Below are 13,336 nucleotides of genomic sequence, written 5' to 3'. Positions count from 1 at the left end.
CTGGAAAATCCCATGAACAGAGGAGCCTGGAAGGCTATGTCAATGAGGTCACAAAGAGTCAGACACAACTGAAGCAACTTATCCACCATGCATCTATCTATCTATCTATGTCTGTATCTATCTATCTATATTTAAAAATCCAGCTATACGTTATTTGGATGGAAATAAAGTAAGTACACAAGAGGCAAAAAAAAAAAAAAAAAAAGGAAAAGGTGTATTTGATCAATTGGAACAAGATAAAATTAAATGGCTATGTTTAAAACAGGAAAACACACACATAAACACACACTCTCATATACATGCACACTTGCTATAAGAAAAGAGGTACAATTAAGGTTAAAGTTCAAGTAATAATGAAATTTCTAAATATATAACAAATTTCACATGTATACACCTAGTAAAATGACTTTGATACAAATGAAGAAAAATTGGTAGATAAATCCATAATTATGATAAAAGATTTTAGTGTACTTTTTTAGTACTTGATAGTTCAAGAAGGGAAAAAAGTGTGTATCAATAGAACTCCACAGTTAACAAGCCTCATCTAATGTAGAGAAATGGATACAGATAGACACAAATAGAGATGTGTCCTCATTCTACTTAAAACATATATCTAGAGAACTGAATACCCAAATGTGAATAAAAAAAAACTTTAGTGGGTGTGAATGTGTGAGAGCATGTGTATATATATGTAAGGGGAAATTCGTAGCCTTAAATGCTTACATTAAACAGTTCAGTCACTCAGTCGTGTCCAACTCCTTGTGACCCCATGGACTGCAGCACGCCAGGCATCCCTGTCACATCATCAGCTCCCAGAGCTTGCTCAAACTCATGTCCATCGAGTCAGTGATGCCCTCCAACCATTTTATCCTCTGTCGTCCCCCTCTCCACCTGCCTTCAAGCATCAGGGTCTTTTCTAATGAGTGTGTTCTTTGTATCAGGTGGCCACAATTGGAGCTTCAGCTTTAGCATCAGTCCTTCCAATAAATATTCAGGACTGATTTCCTTTAGGATTAACTGGTCTGATCTCTTTGCAGTCCAAGGACCGTTCAAGAGTCTTCTCCAACACCACAGTCCAAAAGCATCAATTCTTAGGTGCTTAGTTTTCTTTATGGGTCAACTCTCACATCCATACAAAACTACTGGAAAAACCATATATTTGACTAGATGGACCTTTGTTGGCAAAGTAATGTCTCTGCTTTTTAATATGCTGTCTAGGTTGGTCATAGCTTTTCTTCCAAGGAGCAAGCATCTTTTAATTTCATGGCTGCAGTCACCATCTGCAGTGACTTTGGAGCCCAAGAAAATAAAGTCTGTCCCTGTTGCCATAGTTTCACCATTTGCCATGAAGTGATAGGACCAGATGCCATGATCTACATTGTTTGAATGTCAAGTTTTAAGCGAGCTTTTTCACTCTCCACTTTCACTTTCATCAAGAGGCTCTTTAATTCCTCTTCACTTTCTGCCATAAGGGTGGTGTCATCTGCATATCTGAGGTTATTGTTATTTCTCCCAGCAGTCTTGATTCCAGCTTGTGCTTCATCCAGTCCAACATTCAAAAAGCTAATATCATAGCACCCAGTTCCATCACTTCATGGCAAACAGATAGGGAAAAAATGGAAACAGAGACAGACTTTATTTTCTTGGGCTCCAAAATCACTGCAGATGGTGACTGCAGCCATGAAATTAAAAGACGCCTGCTTCTTGGAAGAAGAGCTGTGACAAACCTAGACAGGTGTATTAAAAAGCAGAGACATCACTTTGCCGACAAAGATCTATGTAGTCAAAGCAATGGCTTTTCCAGTAGCCATGTATGGATGTGAAAGAATGCTGAGCATCAAAGAATTGATGCTTTTGAAATGTGGTGCTGGAGAAGACTCTTGAGAGTCCCTTGGACAGCAAGGAGATCAAACCAGTCAATTCTAAACGAAATCAACTCTGAATATTCATTGGAAGGACTGATGCTGAAGCTGAAGCTCCAGTACTTTGACCACCTGATGAGAAGAGCCAACTTATTGGAAAAGACCCTGATGCTGGGAAAGATTGAGGGCAAGAAGAGAAAGGGACAACAGAGGATGAGATGGTTGTATGGCATCATGAATCAATGGACATGGACGAGTTTGAGCAAACTCTGGGAGATAGTGAAGAACAGGGAAGCCTGGCATGCTTCAGTCCATGGGGTCACAAAGACTTGGGACACAACTGAGTGACTGAAAAACAACAACAATGGTAAGGGGGTGGTTAGTCTTGTAAGAAACAGCCAAACTGTCTTTCAAAGTGATTGTTCCATTTTGCATACCCATCAGTAGTGAATGAAAGTTGCTGTTGCTCTATATCCTTGCCAGATTTGGTGTTCTCAGTGATCTTGGGTTTGATCATTTGGTAGGTGTGTGATGATATCTGGTTGTTTAAATTTACATTCCCTCGTATCTTCATTGTTGATGTACCTGTTCAAGTTTTTGACCCATTTTTGATTGGGTTGTTTTCTTACTGTGAAGAGTTATTTGGATAGCAGTCTTTATTAGAAATATCTTTTCTCAAGTATTTTCTACCAGTCTGAAGCTTGCCTTTCACCCTCTTGATTGATACATTTTTAAAAATAAATTTGAAAAGGTGTATTTTGCAGGCAAGTCCCACCTAGCATCACTTATGAGCATGTATGTATACATCTTAACTAAAGTATTTCACTAAATCTAGCAGTAATTTTTTAAATTATTTAACAAATTTAGTTTTCTAATAAGAATGCAAGTTTTAACTTTAGAAAACTTCATTGCTATAATTCACTCTATAAACAGAATGAAGGAGAGAAATCATTTGATCATCTTGGTAGTTAGAGAAAAATCAATTGATAGTATTTAATACCCATTTGTGAAATAGAAGAAAACTTGTGTAACCTGAAGTAAGGTCTTTACCAAAAGATCATTTAATGGTGAAACATTTCAGGTTTCTATATGTAGAACAAAATAAAGATCACTTAAAAATATCTTTAATAATGGTATGAATTTAAATAATAAGAAAAGTAAAAGAACAAAATATTGAGAATTAGAAAGGAATATGTCTCAGTGGTAAAGAATCCACCTGCAATGCTGGAGACACAAGTTCAATTTCTGGGTTGGGAAGATCCCCTGGAGAAGGGAATGGCAACCTGCTCCAGTATGCTTGCCTGGGAAATCCCATGGACAGAAGAGTCTGGTGGGCTACAGTCCATGGGGTCACAGAGAGTCAGACAAGACTTAGCGACTAAATAGCAACAAACTAGATTATCATCATTCACAGACTATATGACTTTTTTACATGAAGAACTCTTAGAGACTCTAGACAAAATATTTTGGATACAAGTATGAAAATATGAATGTATATCTTTACTCTTGCAACATTTAGAAAATGTAATTAAACAAATCTTATTTCTAATATCTGCAGGTGTTAAAAAATGTCAATTGAAAAATCTAAGACCAAAATAAATGATGAGTTATATATTTCTGGGAAAACTCAATATCATAAAGATATTGAAATCTCCCAAACTAGTCTGTAAATTTTACGTGATTCCAACTGAAGTCTTCACTCAGTCTTTATGGGATTGGACATGAGTAAAGGGCCAAGGAATAGGTAAGATAATTTTTAAACAAAGGACAAAGTTGGAGGATTTAGCCTGCCAAATACCAATGTTTCCATTCTGTTGCAGTGATTAAAATGATGTTGTCCTGGATCAGAAATAGTCCTTTGTTAATAAAGAAACAAACTTGGGAACCCAGAAACTTGACATATTCCATGGTAACATTTATCCCATATTATTTATAACAGTTGCAAAGAGTCAGTTGTGTCTGACTCTTTGCAACCCCATGGACTGCAGCATGCCAGGCTTCCTCATCCTGCACCATCTCCTGGCGCTTGCTCAAACTCATGTCCATTGAGTTGGTGATGCCATCCAACCATCTTTTCCTCTGTCATCCCCCTGTCCTCCTGCTTTCAATCTTTCCCAACATCAGGGTCTTTTCCATTGAGCCGACACTTTGCATCAGGTGGCCAAAGTATTGGAGCTTCAGTTTCAGCATCAGTCCTTCCAATGAGTGTTCAGGGTTGATTTCTTTTAGGATGGACTGGTTTGATCTCCTTGCTGTGCAAGGGACTCTCAAGAGTCTTCTCCAATACCACAGTTCAAAAGCATAAATTCTTCAGTAGTCAGCCTTCTTTATGGTCCAACTCTCATATCCATACATGACCACTGGAAAAACCATAGCTTTGACTATATGGACCTTTGTCTGCAAAGTAGTGTCTCTGCTATTTAATATGCTGTCTAGGTTTGTCATAACTTTTCTTCCAAGGAGCAAGCATCCATTATTATGTTATATTATTTATAACACTGTTGCAACATTGTTATAATCTATCCAGTGTTACATCTGATTGTTATCATCACATCCATGTTGTATACCATGTAACATATAAATTGGTGGTTAAAGAAAAGATGTTGATAAATTCTTCTGGAAGCCTCCTGCTAATGCCTAGATGTCTGCCTCCTGGGATCTCTGAAAGGTACAAACAACCAAGAAATTTCAGTTCTGCTCAAGACTTTTTGGTCACAATCTATGACAAGTCACATGGCTATAGTTTGAACCTGTCGTAACACTTTAGGATAAAATATAAAGCAAAATAAAAATACCCAGATAAAGGACTTAACTACTAGTTTTTGAAACAAAATTGATCTTTTCTCTGCAGATACTTGTCCTCTGAAATCTAGGCATCAGTGGTGTCTTAACATGTAATTGGCAGCTTTTTTTTTAATTAAGAGATTTAAGATAAATGACACCTTCCACTGACAGTTGTTTGAGATAGATGGATTTCCTCTTTTTTCTTCACATACTTTTTTCTTACAATATTTTAAATTTTATTATTTTATTGAGATATAATTGAGGTATATGTAAAATATTGTATGTTTACCATGTACAGTGTGTTGATTTGATACACATGTATGTGCTGTGTGCTAAGTTACTTCAGTTGTGTCTGATGCTTTGTGACCCTATGGACTGTAGCCTGCCAGGCTCCTCTCTCCAGGCTGGAATACTGGAGTAGGTTGCCAGATCCTCCTCCAGGGGTCTTCTCCACCCAGGCATCAAACCTGCGCCACCTGCAGCTCTTGCAGCTCCTGCATTGCAGGCAGATTCTTTACCGCTGAGTCACCAGGGAATCCCTGATTCACATTTATATTGTGATGTAATTGCCACTGTAGCATTACTGACATCTCTATCCTCATCACGTAATCATAATTTTTTTGTGTGTTAGGAAAATTAAGATCATTTTTGTCTTTTCTGCTCTCCCTCTTTCTGTCTTTTGAGGACCGTGTGACCTCAGGGGAAACAGGTCTGATGGTGCCCGAGACCCTGTTCATTACAGTCCTCACCTCAGGAGCCCACAGTGTGCTCTGGGCAGCAGTGTATTGAATCTGGGTTTTTTGCTCAGAGGTGGGGGTCGGTGCTGCCAGGTCAGATAAGCAGAGGTTGCACGGAGCTGGGATTGGAGGGCTCTGCTTCCAGTGCCAGGAGCACTTCCCAGGGCCGGATCTGGCACTGTGTTACACCCTGGGGATGAGGAGGAGGGAGCAATCTTGGCCCAGACCACCAGGGTTTGCTTGTGCCCCCTGGGCTCTGCCTGCCTGTGCTGCTGGGACATCTGGAAGCACAGTTTGAAATCCTCCCATAAGGATGGGCCCTTGGGTCCTGCAGGCACACCACTGGTGGTTTACTCTCAAGCCCCTGTAGTACTTGCCTTGAGTGAGTGAGTGCCTAGGACAGCATCTCACTCACCCCTGCTCCAACCACACCTTACCTTCGTGAAGCCTCCCTTGGTCCAGTCTACCTCCATGCATGTGACCAGACTGCACTTTCTGCTGGTGACACGCTCACCTTTCCACTTTTGAGCCTTCTGCGCATCCTTAGAGCCCGTCTAGAAGTCCTCTGACTGATGATGTAGGACCCGCACCTTCAATATTGGGATTAAATAACCCTCCCTCTCCATGAGCACCTCTCGGTGGGGGTGCCCAGAGCTCTCTTCATACTAAGTGCAAGCTCATCTATCCATCACTAGCTGGACAGGGACCACAGCAGCCAGAGAGTAGAGCTTTTGAGGGGAGTGAAGAGCCGTGTGCCAGGGTTGTCAAAAGCTCTGAGGGTACACCCTGTTTTCCAGTAGTCAAGAAAAAAATATATATGTTTGATCCTAAAAGTTTAATACAGAAGGTTTCTTATGTACACCAGCACAGAGAAAGAAAATGAGTTGAGTTATATGGGCCCACACAGCCTCCAGGGTGACCAGAGTCTGCTGGCTATAGAGGCTGTGATGCCCTGTGTCCTGGACATTCCTGATATTGTCGCCTGTCAGGTCCTTGACATAGTTTTGGTAACTTGTGTTTCACAGGGACTTTTCATCCCCTTCCCATTTTCAGACTCAGATTTTAGCACAGGACCCCTTTTCAAACAAAGTTTATCTCCAGCCCTAATGGTGAAAACAGATAAAGTGGTATTAGCACATAATTATTACCAGAATTACATTTATATTATTTATATATAAAATCAATTTGCCTGTGGGAAAGAACCTAAAACTTCCACAATGAGTACTAAGATTTGAATTTTGATAATGATGACAGTGGTACAGTTCCATTTATCTCAGTGTTCTATTTTGGTTGAACCATATTCAGAAATCACAGAGTCACAAAGGTAAGCTGTTGCTAATGGTAACAAGATTTTTATCTTGTTTTTACCCACTTTCCTTGTGATCTCTAGAGTCTCTTCAGTTAAATTGATTCAAATCCATGAAGAAGGAGCTGTGTGTATGTTTTTCATCCAAAATTAATCACTAACAGTTGCCCACAGTCTTTATTATAACTATAAAAATTAGACAAGATAACACCCAAGCTTAAAATGAGTAAAGCTATGCCAGCATCGCACTGTGCTTTCTGCCTTTGTTGCTACAGAGGTGGGAAGAGATGTCAAGGCAGATGCAGGTTCTATGCTGGAATTGTAGGACCAAATGCGAATTGTTTTAATAGAGTAGTACTGCCAACCTGAAATTTTACTGGGTGACTCATTTCCAAGAGTTCCATATGCATGTAATATTCATGGCAAGAGGAGTCTTAAGCTAAACTTTCCCCAGTAAAGTAGTGAATCGGGCCACGTTAATTAATTAATACATCGAGTGTCTGAAGAGTTAAGATGTTAAAAACAATTGTTTGAGTGTGTTTGGACTTTTATTCATATTTTGAAACACAAGGAAAAGAAACTTGGAATCAAACACTTGTAGAAGCCTGAAGCACCTCCACAGAATCTTGGAGTTCCAGAGACCCTAATTTAAAAAGCAGGGTAAAATCCAGGGTGAATTTGTGAAGGCCCACATGCTCAGCTGTTTGGCACCAGTCACTGTTGGTGTCTCATGAGGACACTTGGGTACAGGCTGCTGTCAAGCAAAGAATATTTACATCTTGAGCCTTCCTCCTTCTCTCTCCCTGAATGTGTTTACAACTGAGGGAGTGGATATGACCTTCTTCATCTCAGAGGATTATCATTTTATCATAGCTTAGTCTTCTTCCTTTCAGCATCATCACATTTTTTATCTTCAAACCAAAGCTTACTTGTCCAGTTTTTCCTGAAGTTTCTGGTGCTGTTTTTTACTTAAAGATTTTTAAAATAATGAGTCCTTAATCAAATCTGTGGTGTTTTCCAGCTTGTTGTTTCTTCTGTTCATTACTCTGAATCCACTTTACTCTTCAGAGACCCCTCATATCTTGCTGTAATTTGGACCCCCAACCCTTTTGCTAGACCCTCTACACAGTTCATCCTGAAAATCCTTTTTCTGGATCTTTAAGTTTAGTCTGAAAGTTTGTTTCTTCTTTAGTGTTCACCCTCATTTTTCTGGAGCTGATGATCAAGTCCATGGCCAAGAAAATATACATAAGAAACACCTGAATGTTCTTGAAAACAGCTTTTTTTGCCTTCATACTTTAGGGGTTTCTTTCAGCTCTAAAAGTTGTGCATGTGATTTCTCTCCCTCCCACTCCCCTGATGTTTCCTCCACTTCTGTTGAGTGAACTTCCCCAGCCTTTACTTTGAGACCCTCATCCCTTTTGTCCTATATTTCATCTCAGTGATTCTTATCAGCCAAACCTCCCACTCATTTTTAAAGATGTATTTCATAGGTCATATTTTAACTTCCATATTGCCCTCTGTTTTTCTAAATGCAGTATCCATTTGAATTTTTATGAGGGTATTACTTTTTTTAAGAGGTGATTTTTCATTCCTTTCGTTGACAGTTTCTTCTTGGATCTTTCTTGTCTCTATTCTTGACTGTGTCTCTCACAATGAAGCCTGTCCTCAGACATCTCGTGATGGTGACTTTCCCCTTTAGAGAATGCTGGAGACAGAAAAGACTGCAGAGGCTCTGGAGACATGGGCAGCCCATAGCAGAGGTCCTCCAGTTACTAAAAGGAGGGGAATTTAACTCATGGTGCTGGTACCATGACTGGCTGCCTACATTTTCTTAAGGCCGTTTACTTTTTATTCACCCATAGGGCAGTATTTTAAGGATATGTTTTAATCAGGTTATGGTAAGATGCAGACACAGAAATGATGAAGGAAGGAAGTTTATTAGATACTCACAGTTCCCTAGAAACAGGAGGCTTGCTCACCACACAGGGCCACACAGGGAAGCACCAGGGTCAATCAGAAGGCAGAGGGCTTGGGGAGAAAACGTGCTTAAAAGGCTTTATTGTGGTTTCCACAGAATGGAAGTGGTGAGGCAGGGTAAGCATGGCTAGAACTTGGAATGCTTTCAGCAGGCTCTGGTGCATATGGCTTGTTGCTCTTTGTCTGGTGTCTACCCCTGGGTGGGTGGATGGTGGCCGGGAGATGAGAGCTCCATAAAGGAGCTAGTTGGGGTGTGGGCTCTGGATTAGTTGGTTTTCACCTGATTGAGTTGTTTGCTGTCTCCAGGAATTGGTTAATCTGGAGCAGTGGGGTGATGGGGACAGTCCCTCCAGGGTCAGGAAGGCCCCAGGTGTCAAAGTGTCAGAACACAGAAAGTGAAAGACCTGGATATTAAGGGCTCTTGGTCTTAATTATTTTTTCCTTCCTGTTTTGTGTGCTTCTTTTAACCGAGTTGGTCACTGCTGTCTGGAGGAGGTTCTGAGCATGGCTAGGGGTGGGGTAGGGTGCATTTATCTAAACTTGAACCTGATTCTGTTCTCTCCACCTGTCATCACCAGTCCTGGATTCGGGTACCCCTAAAGGCTGCCCAGCTCCCCTGGGCATCTGCAGCCTCAGTCACTCAAGATGAATTTGTCAAGCACCATCTGAGCTTTGGACCCATTCATGGGGCTGACACTAGAGCCCTGAATACAGTGGATCCAAATTCCACTCTTCTGGGCTGATAGAGAGGCACTTTGCTTCCCCCAACTCTGTCTCCTGCAGATAGATTGAAATGTCTCATCTGTAATGTCCTCCTAAGTTGTCTTCAGGTTTCATTTTTGCTAAGAGCTTTGTTTAACATGCATATGGAAAAAATCAACGTCCCTGTGAAATGAAGGAGGGCATTGGCCCCATCCCCCTATCCTCTGGGAAGACCTACCAGGTCAGCCCCACGTGGGGCTCTTACACTGCTGCCAGCTGCCCCACCTGAAAGCAACAGCCCTTTTCAGAGCTGCTCAGACCGCGGGAACAACCACCCCAAGGGCCTGGGGAACCCACTGCCTGGCCGGCTTGGCTTACGGATCCTTCTCTTCTTTCTAGTGCTGATGAACGGTTTGATGCTACGTTCCACACCAATGTGCTAGTGAATTCCTCTGGGCACTGCCAGTACCTCCCTCCAGGTAAGCACCACTCCCTTGGTCCCCCGCATTTAGACAGTGTGGGGGAGGTTGGGGTGCCCAGTGGAGCCCCCAGGGGCAGCAGCTGGCTCTGTGCTCTGGGCATCCTTAGCTACCACACACGCCTGTTGCTCCTGCCTTCTTCTCCTCCAGGCCCCCGTGTATTCCCTGAATGTTGGCAATGCCATCTTCCTGTTTTTTTGTCTTGGGATCATGGCTCAAGCTGTCTTTGCCAACACCTGACCTCTGTCCTTATTGTCTGTCTTGTGTTCTTTAAATTTCTTCCACAACTAAAACAAGTGTTCCTTGTTAGGTCATTCCCATCCTCCTTACAATCTGCAAGCCAGTTCCTCGGCCATTTCTTCCCTCGCAACCCCAATTTTCCTTCCCACTACACTGGATACCTGGGCAGGTGCTGCCCTCCAGATGTTGACCTTGCTGGACTGGCTTCTTGAGTGTGCATAGTAAAGCCCAGCGCATCTCACTGGTTGGAGATGAGATCCGACGAGTTCTTCCTGAAAGCATGTCTTTCCTTCTCAGGCAGCCGATGGATAAATCTCGTCTCACCAGCCTGTCATTCCTATCAGTTTGCAGGGCCCTGGGCCATTCACGAGTAGCCATGTGGTGGGAGTTTTGGGCTTCATCGCCTTGAGATACTAACAGATTTTTAAAAAACCTTCTGGATGGTTTTTCACATGTTCTTTCCCAGAGTTATTTCCCCTACTGCAACTGTTTGTTTAACTTCCTGCTCCCAGGCAGCCTGCAGCCACCTCCCACCTCATCACCAGCCCACATACCACACACACATACTGCATAACACACACACCTCCCCACACATGCATACACATTACCCACCATACACATACATACACACACCACACAAATAGACACATCACACAAAAGCACACCACACACTACACACACTGCATATTGCGTGCACGCACGCGCGCACACACACACACACATACACACACAGCGCTCACAGTAGAGCTGGCTTTGCCTACTGGGTGGTGGTTTTTGTGCTCTTCTGGGTTAACAGAGGGTAAGTACCCCAAAGGAAGGATCTGTGTTTATTCCCATTAGAACCACCACTCATCAACCAGGGGCCTGGCCCACGTGGAGGTAAACAAATGCGTGAGGGAATGAACCTGTCACAGGCCAACACCATCCACTGTTGTCTGCGGAGATGGAAGGACTTCAGACTTTCAGGTTTTCTGTCTTATAGCTTGTGCTTCCTTGCTGCTTCCTCAACCCCTCCTCGCCTCCCCCAGGCCTTGCAAACCTTCTTCCTAACACAGAGCTCGGAGAGGGTCTTCCATCACTGGTACACTCTTTTACAGCAGGCCTAGAAGTTGCATCTTTTATCATGAGAGCTATTTTGGAAAATGATCTCTAGTAGTCATCCATGTAGAAGAATATGGGGCTGTGAGTTGTATTGAAGGTTGGGGCCGTTTTCAGCCACAGGAGCAGCACTCCTGGCCCATGAGTCCTGTGTCCCCGTACCTGTGTCCCAGCCTCCACGGCCCCTGGAATCCGTCAGGAGGGTACCCTGAGCTTTGACTGTCGGAGTCACCCCTACCCTGGCTGGAGAGTGTGGGGCAGTCTGGTTCAGGGCAGTCTGGTTCAGGGCAGCAAGCCTGTTCCTGGGGTCATGTAGACCTGTCTGGGAAGCTGCTCTGCTCAAGCAACTGAACAAGCAAAAGGTGTTTCAAGTGCAAGCTTTGAAATAGACTTGGTTATCAAATGACTTTTTTTCCCCTGTCACATTTTTATCTTTTAACAGCATTATTAAGGTATTATAAATGACATTATTGATTTGTATTATAAATTACATATCATACACCTGACCCATTTTAAGTACATGATTCAATGATGTTTAGTAAATTCACAGAGGTGTAGGACCACGACTGCAATCTAGTTCTAGAACATTTCCCATCACCCCCCTGAAGATCCCTTTTGCCTGTTTGCAGTTAATCCCCACCCTCACTGCCAGCCGCCGGCAACCACTGACCTGCTTTCTGTCTCTAGAGAATCTCTTTTTCTGGTCGTTTCATAGAAATGGAATATTACAGTTACAGAGTTCATTTTCCACCAGCAGTGAGGGTTTCAGGATTTCCAGCCCAGTAATGAGAGGGCAGTGTCTGTAATGACTTCCAGATTCCTGCGTACATTGGCTGTGATGCTGCAAATCCCATTTAAAGAGACTTGAGGAGACAGGAAATTTATTATCTTTTCAGTTTGGTTGTGGGTGAGGGGGTCCCTGAGTCCCTTCCTCCATTCACTTTTTTTTTTTTAATTTGGTAGAAGATTTATAGAGCACCTGCCCTGTCCCTGAGAACACTGGGACCCTTAGCTGTTTGTGCCATCACTGCATTCTGGTCCTTCTCTGGGCAGCAGGGAGCACTTGGGCATAAATGGGCATAAAAGCCCACTGGAGTGGGCTTATCTCAGTGATGTGCTGGGAAGCTCACTGCCAACTTGTCATGTCCTTCTTTTCAGTGGAAATTCTAATTTTTGTCCAAACACTACCTCCTCAACTAAAACCTGTTAGTTTTTATTCTGAATCTAGAATTCAAGCGAATTAAAATTATCTTCCACATATATTTCTAGATAAACCAAATATTTCCTGAATTTTTAACATAAAGGAAATGCTCCTTCCACTCCTCACCAAACACACACACACACACACACACACACACACACACACACACACACCTTTCAGAGTCTGTTTCTATGCTCTTCATTATTTTTATCAGCTTGTATTGGATTTTTTAACATTCTTTATATGTCTCTTACTGTTTAGAATTTGGAGATGCACGTGCATGGCATGAGAAAGTTTACAGAACATTTAATTTTTTGCACAGAAATCTCTCAAAATAGAAAATGTCAGTGTAGTCTTTGAAATGTAAAAGACACTAAAGCCTCAGCTCAACTTCTTTTCTAGAGATTTTTCCAAAAAGACCCAGCTTGTTCTGGACAGGTCTAGCTACAGTTTGGGTGGGCAGAATGGACTGAAGCCTCTTTGGTCACACCCAGGTGAGAGACCCTGGTATCCACACCTCCTCCTCCTCTTAAAGGGAGCACAAATGGTCCAGGGGATATGCACAGAGCATTGATCCTGAGACATGCAGAGTATCCATAATGATGCATCATTTAACTTGCCAACCTTTGATCAGGCTGGCAAGAGTTTCACTCCATGAAGAGCAGGCTATGTGTATTATGAACAGTGTATGAGATGGAGACCAAGGAATTGCTGTGCATTTTTTTTCCCAGCATTATTGAGGTGTAGTTGACAAATGAAATTGTAATATATATATCATATATACATTCACACATATATACACATACATATACACACAAACATACATATATGTATGGATACATATATACATATGTGTGTGTGTATATATGTATATATATATATCACATATATAAGTATTATATATATAGGTTCGATCCCTGGGTTGGGAAGATCCCTTGGAGGAGGGC

General features: G+C 42.2%; 1 protein-coding gene across 2 annotated transcripts in view; it reads left to right on the top strand.

Annotated features, from left to right (window-relative positions):
• Nucleotides 1-13,336, top strand: part of LOC122706945 (neuronal acetylcholine receptor subunit alpha-7) — a 141,048-nt gene that overhangs the window by 105,019 nt on the left and 22,693 nt on the right. For both annotated transcript variants that reach the window (XM_043922550.1, XM_043922549.1), the window contains exon 5: nt 9,771-9,850. In XM_043922550.1, coding sequence (XP_043778485.1) covers nt 9,771-9,850 — 80 coding nt within the window. The remainder of the gene's footprint in view (nt 1-9,770; nt 9,851-13,336) is intronic.

The sequence above is a fragment of the Cervus elaphus genome, chromosome 13 (assembly GCF_910594005.1).
Source record: "Cervus elaphus chromosome 13, mCerEla1.1, whole genome shotgun sequence".
Lineage (NCBI taxonomy): Eukaryota > Metazoa > Chordata > Mammalia > Artiodactyla > Cervidae > Cervus > Cervus elaphus.
The sequence above is the reverse complement of the archived record's forward strand: the minus strand, read 5'-3'. Positions and strand labels throughout refer to the sequence as shown.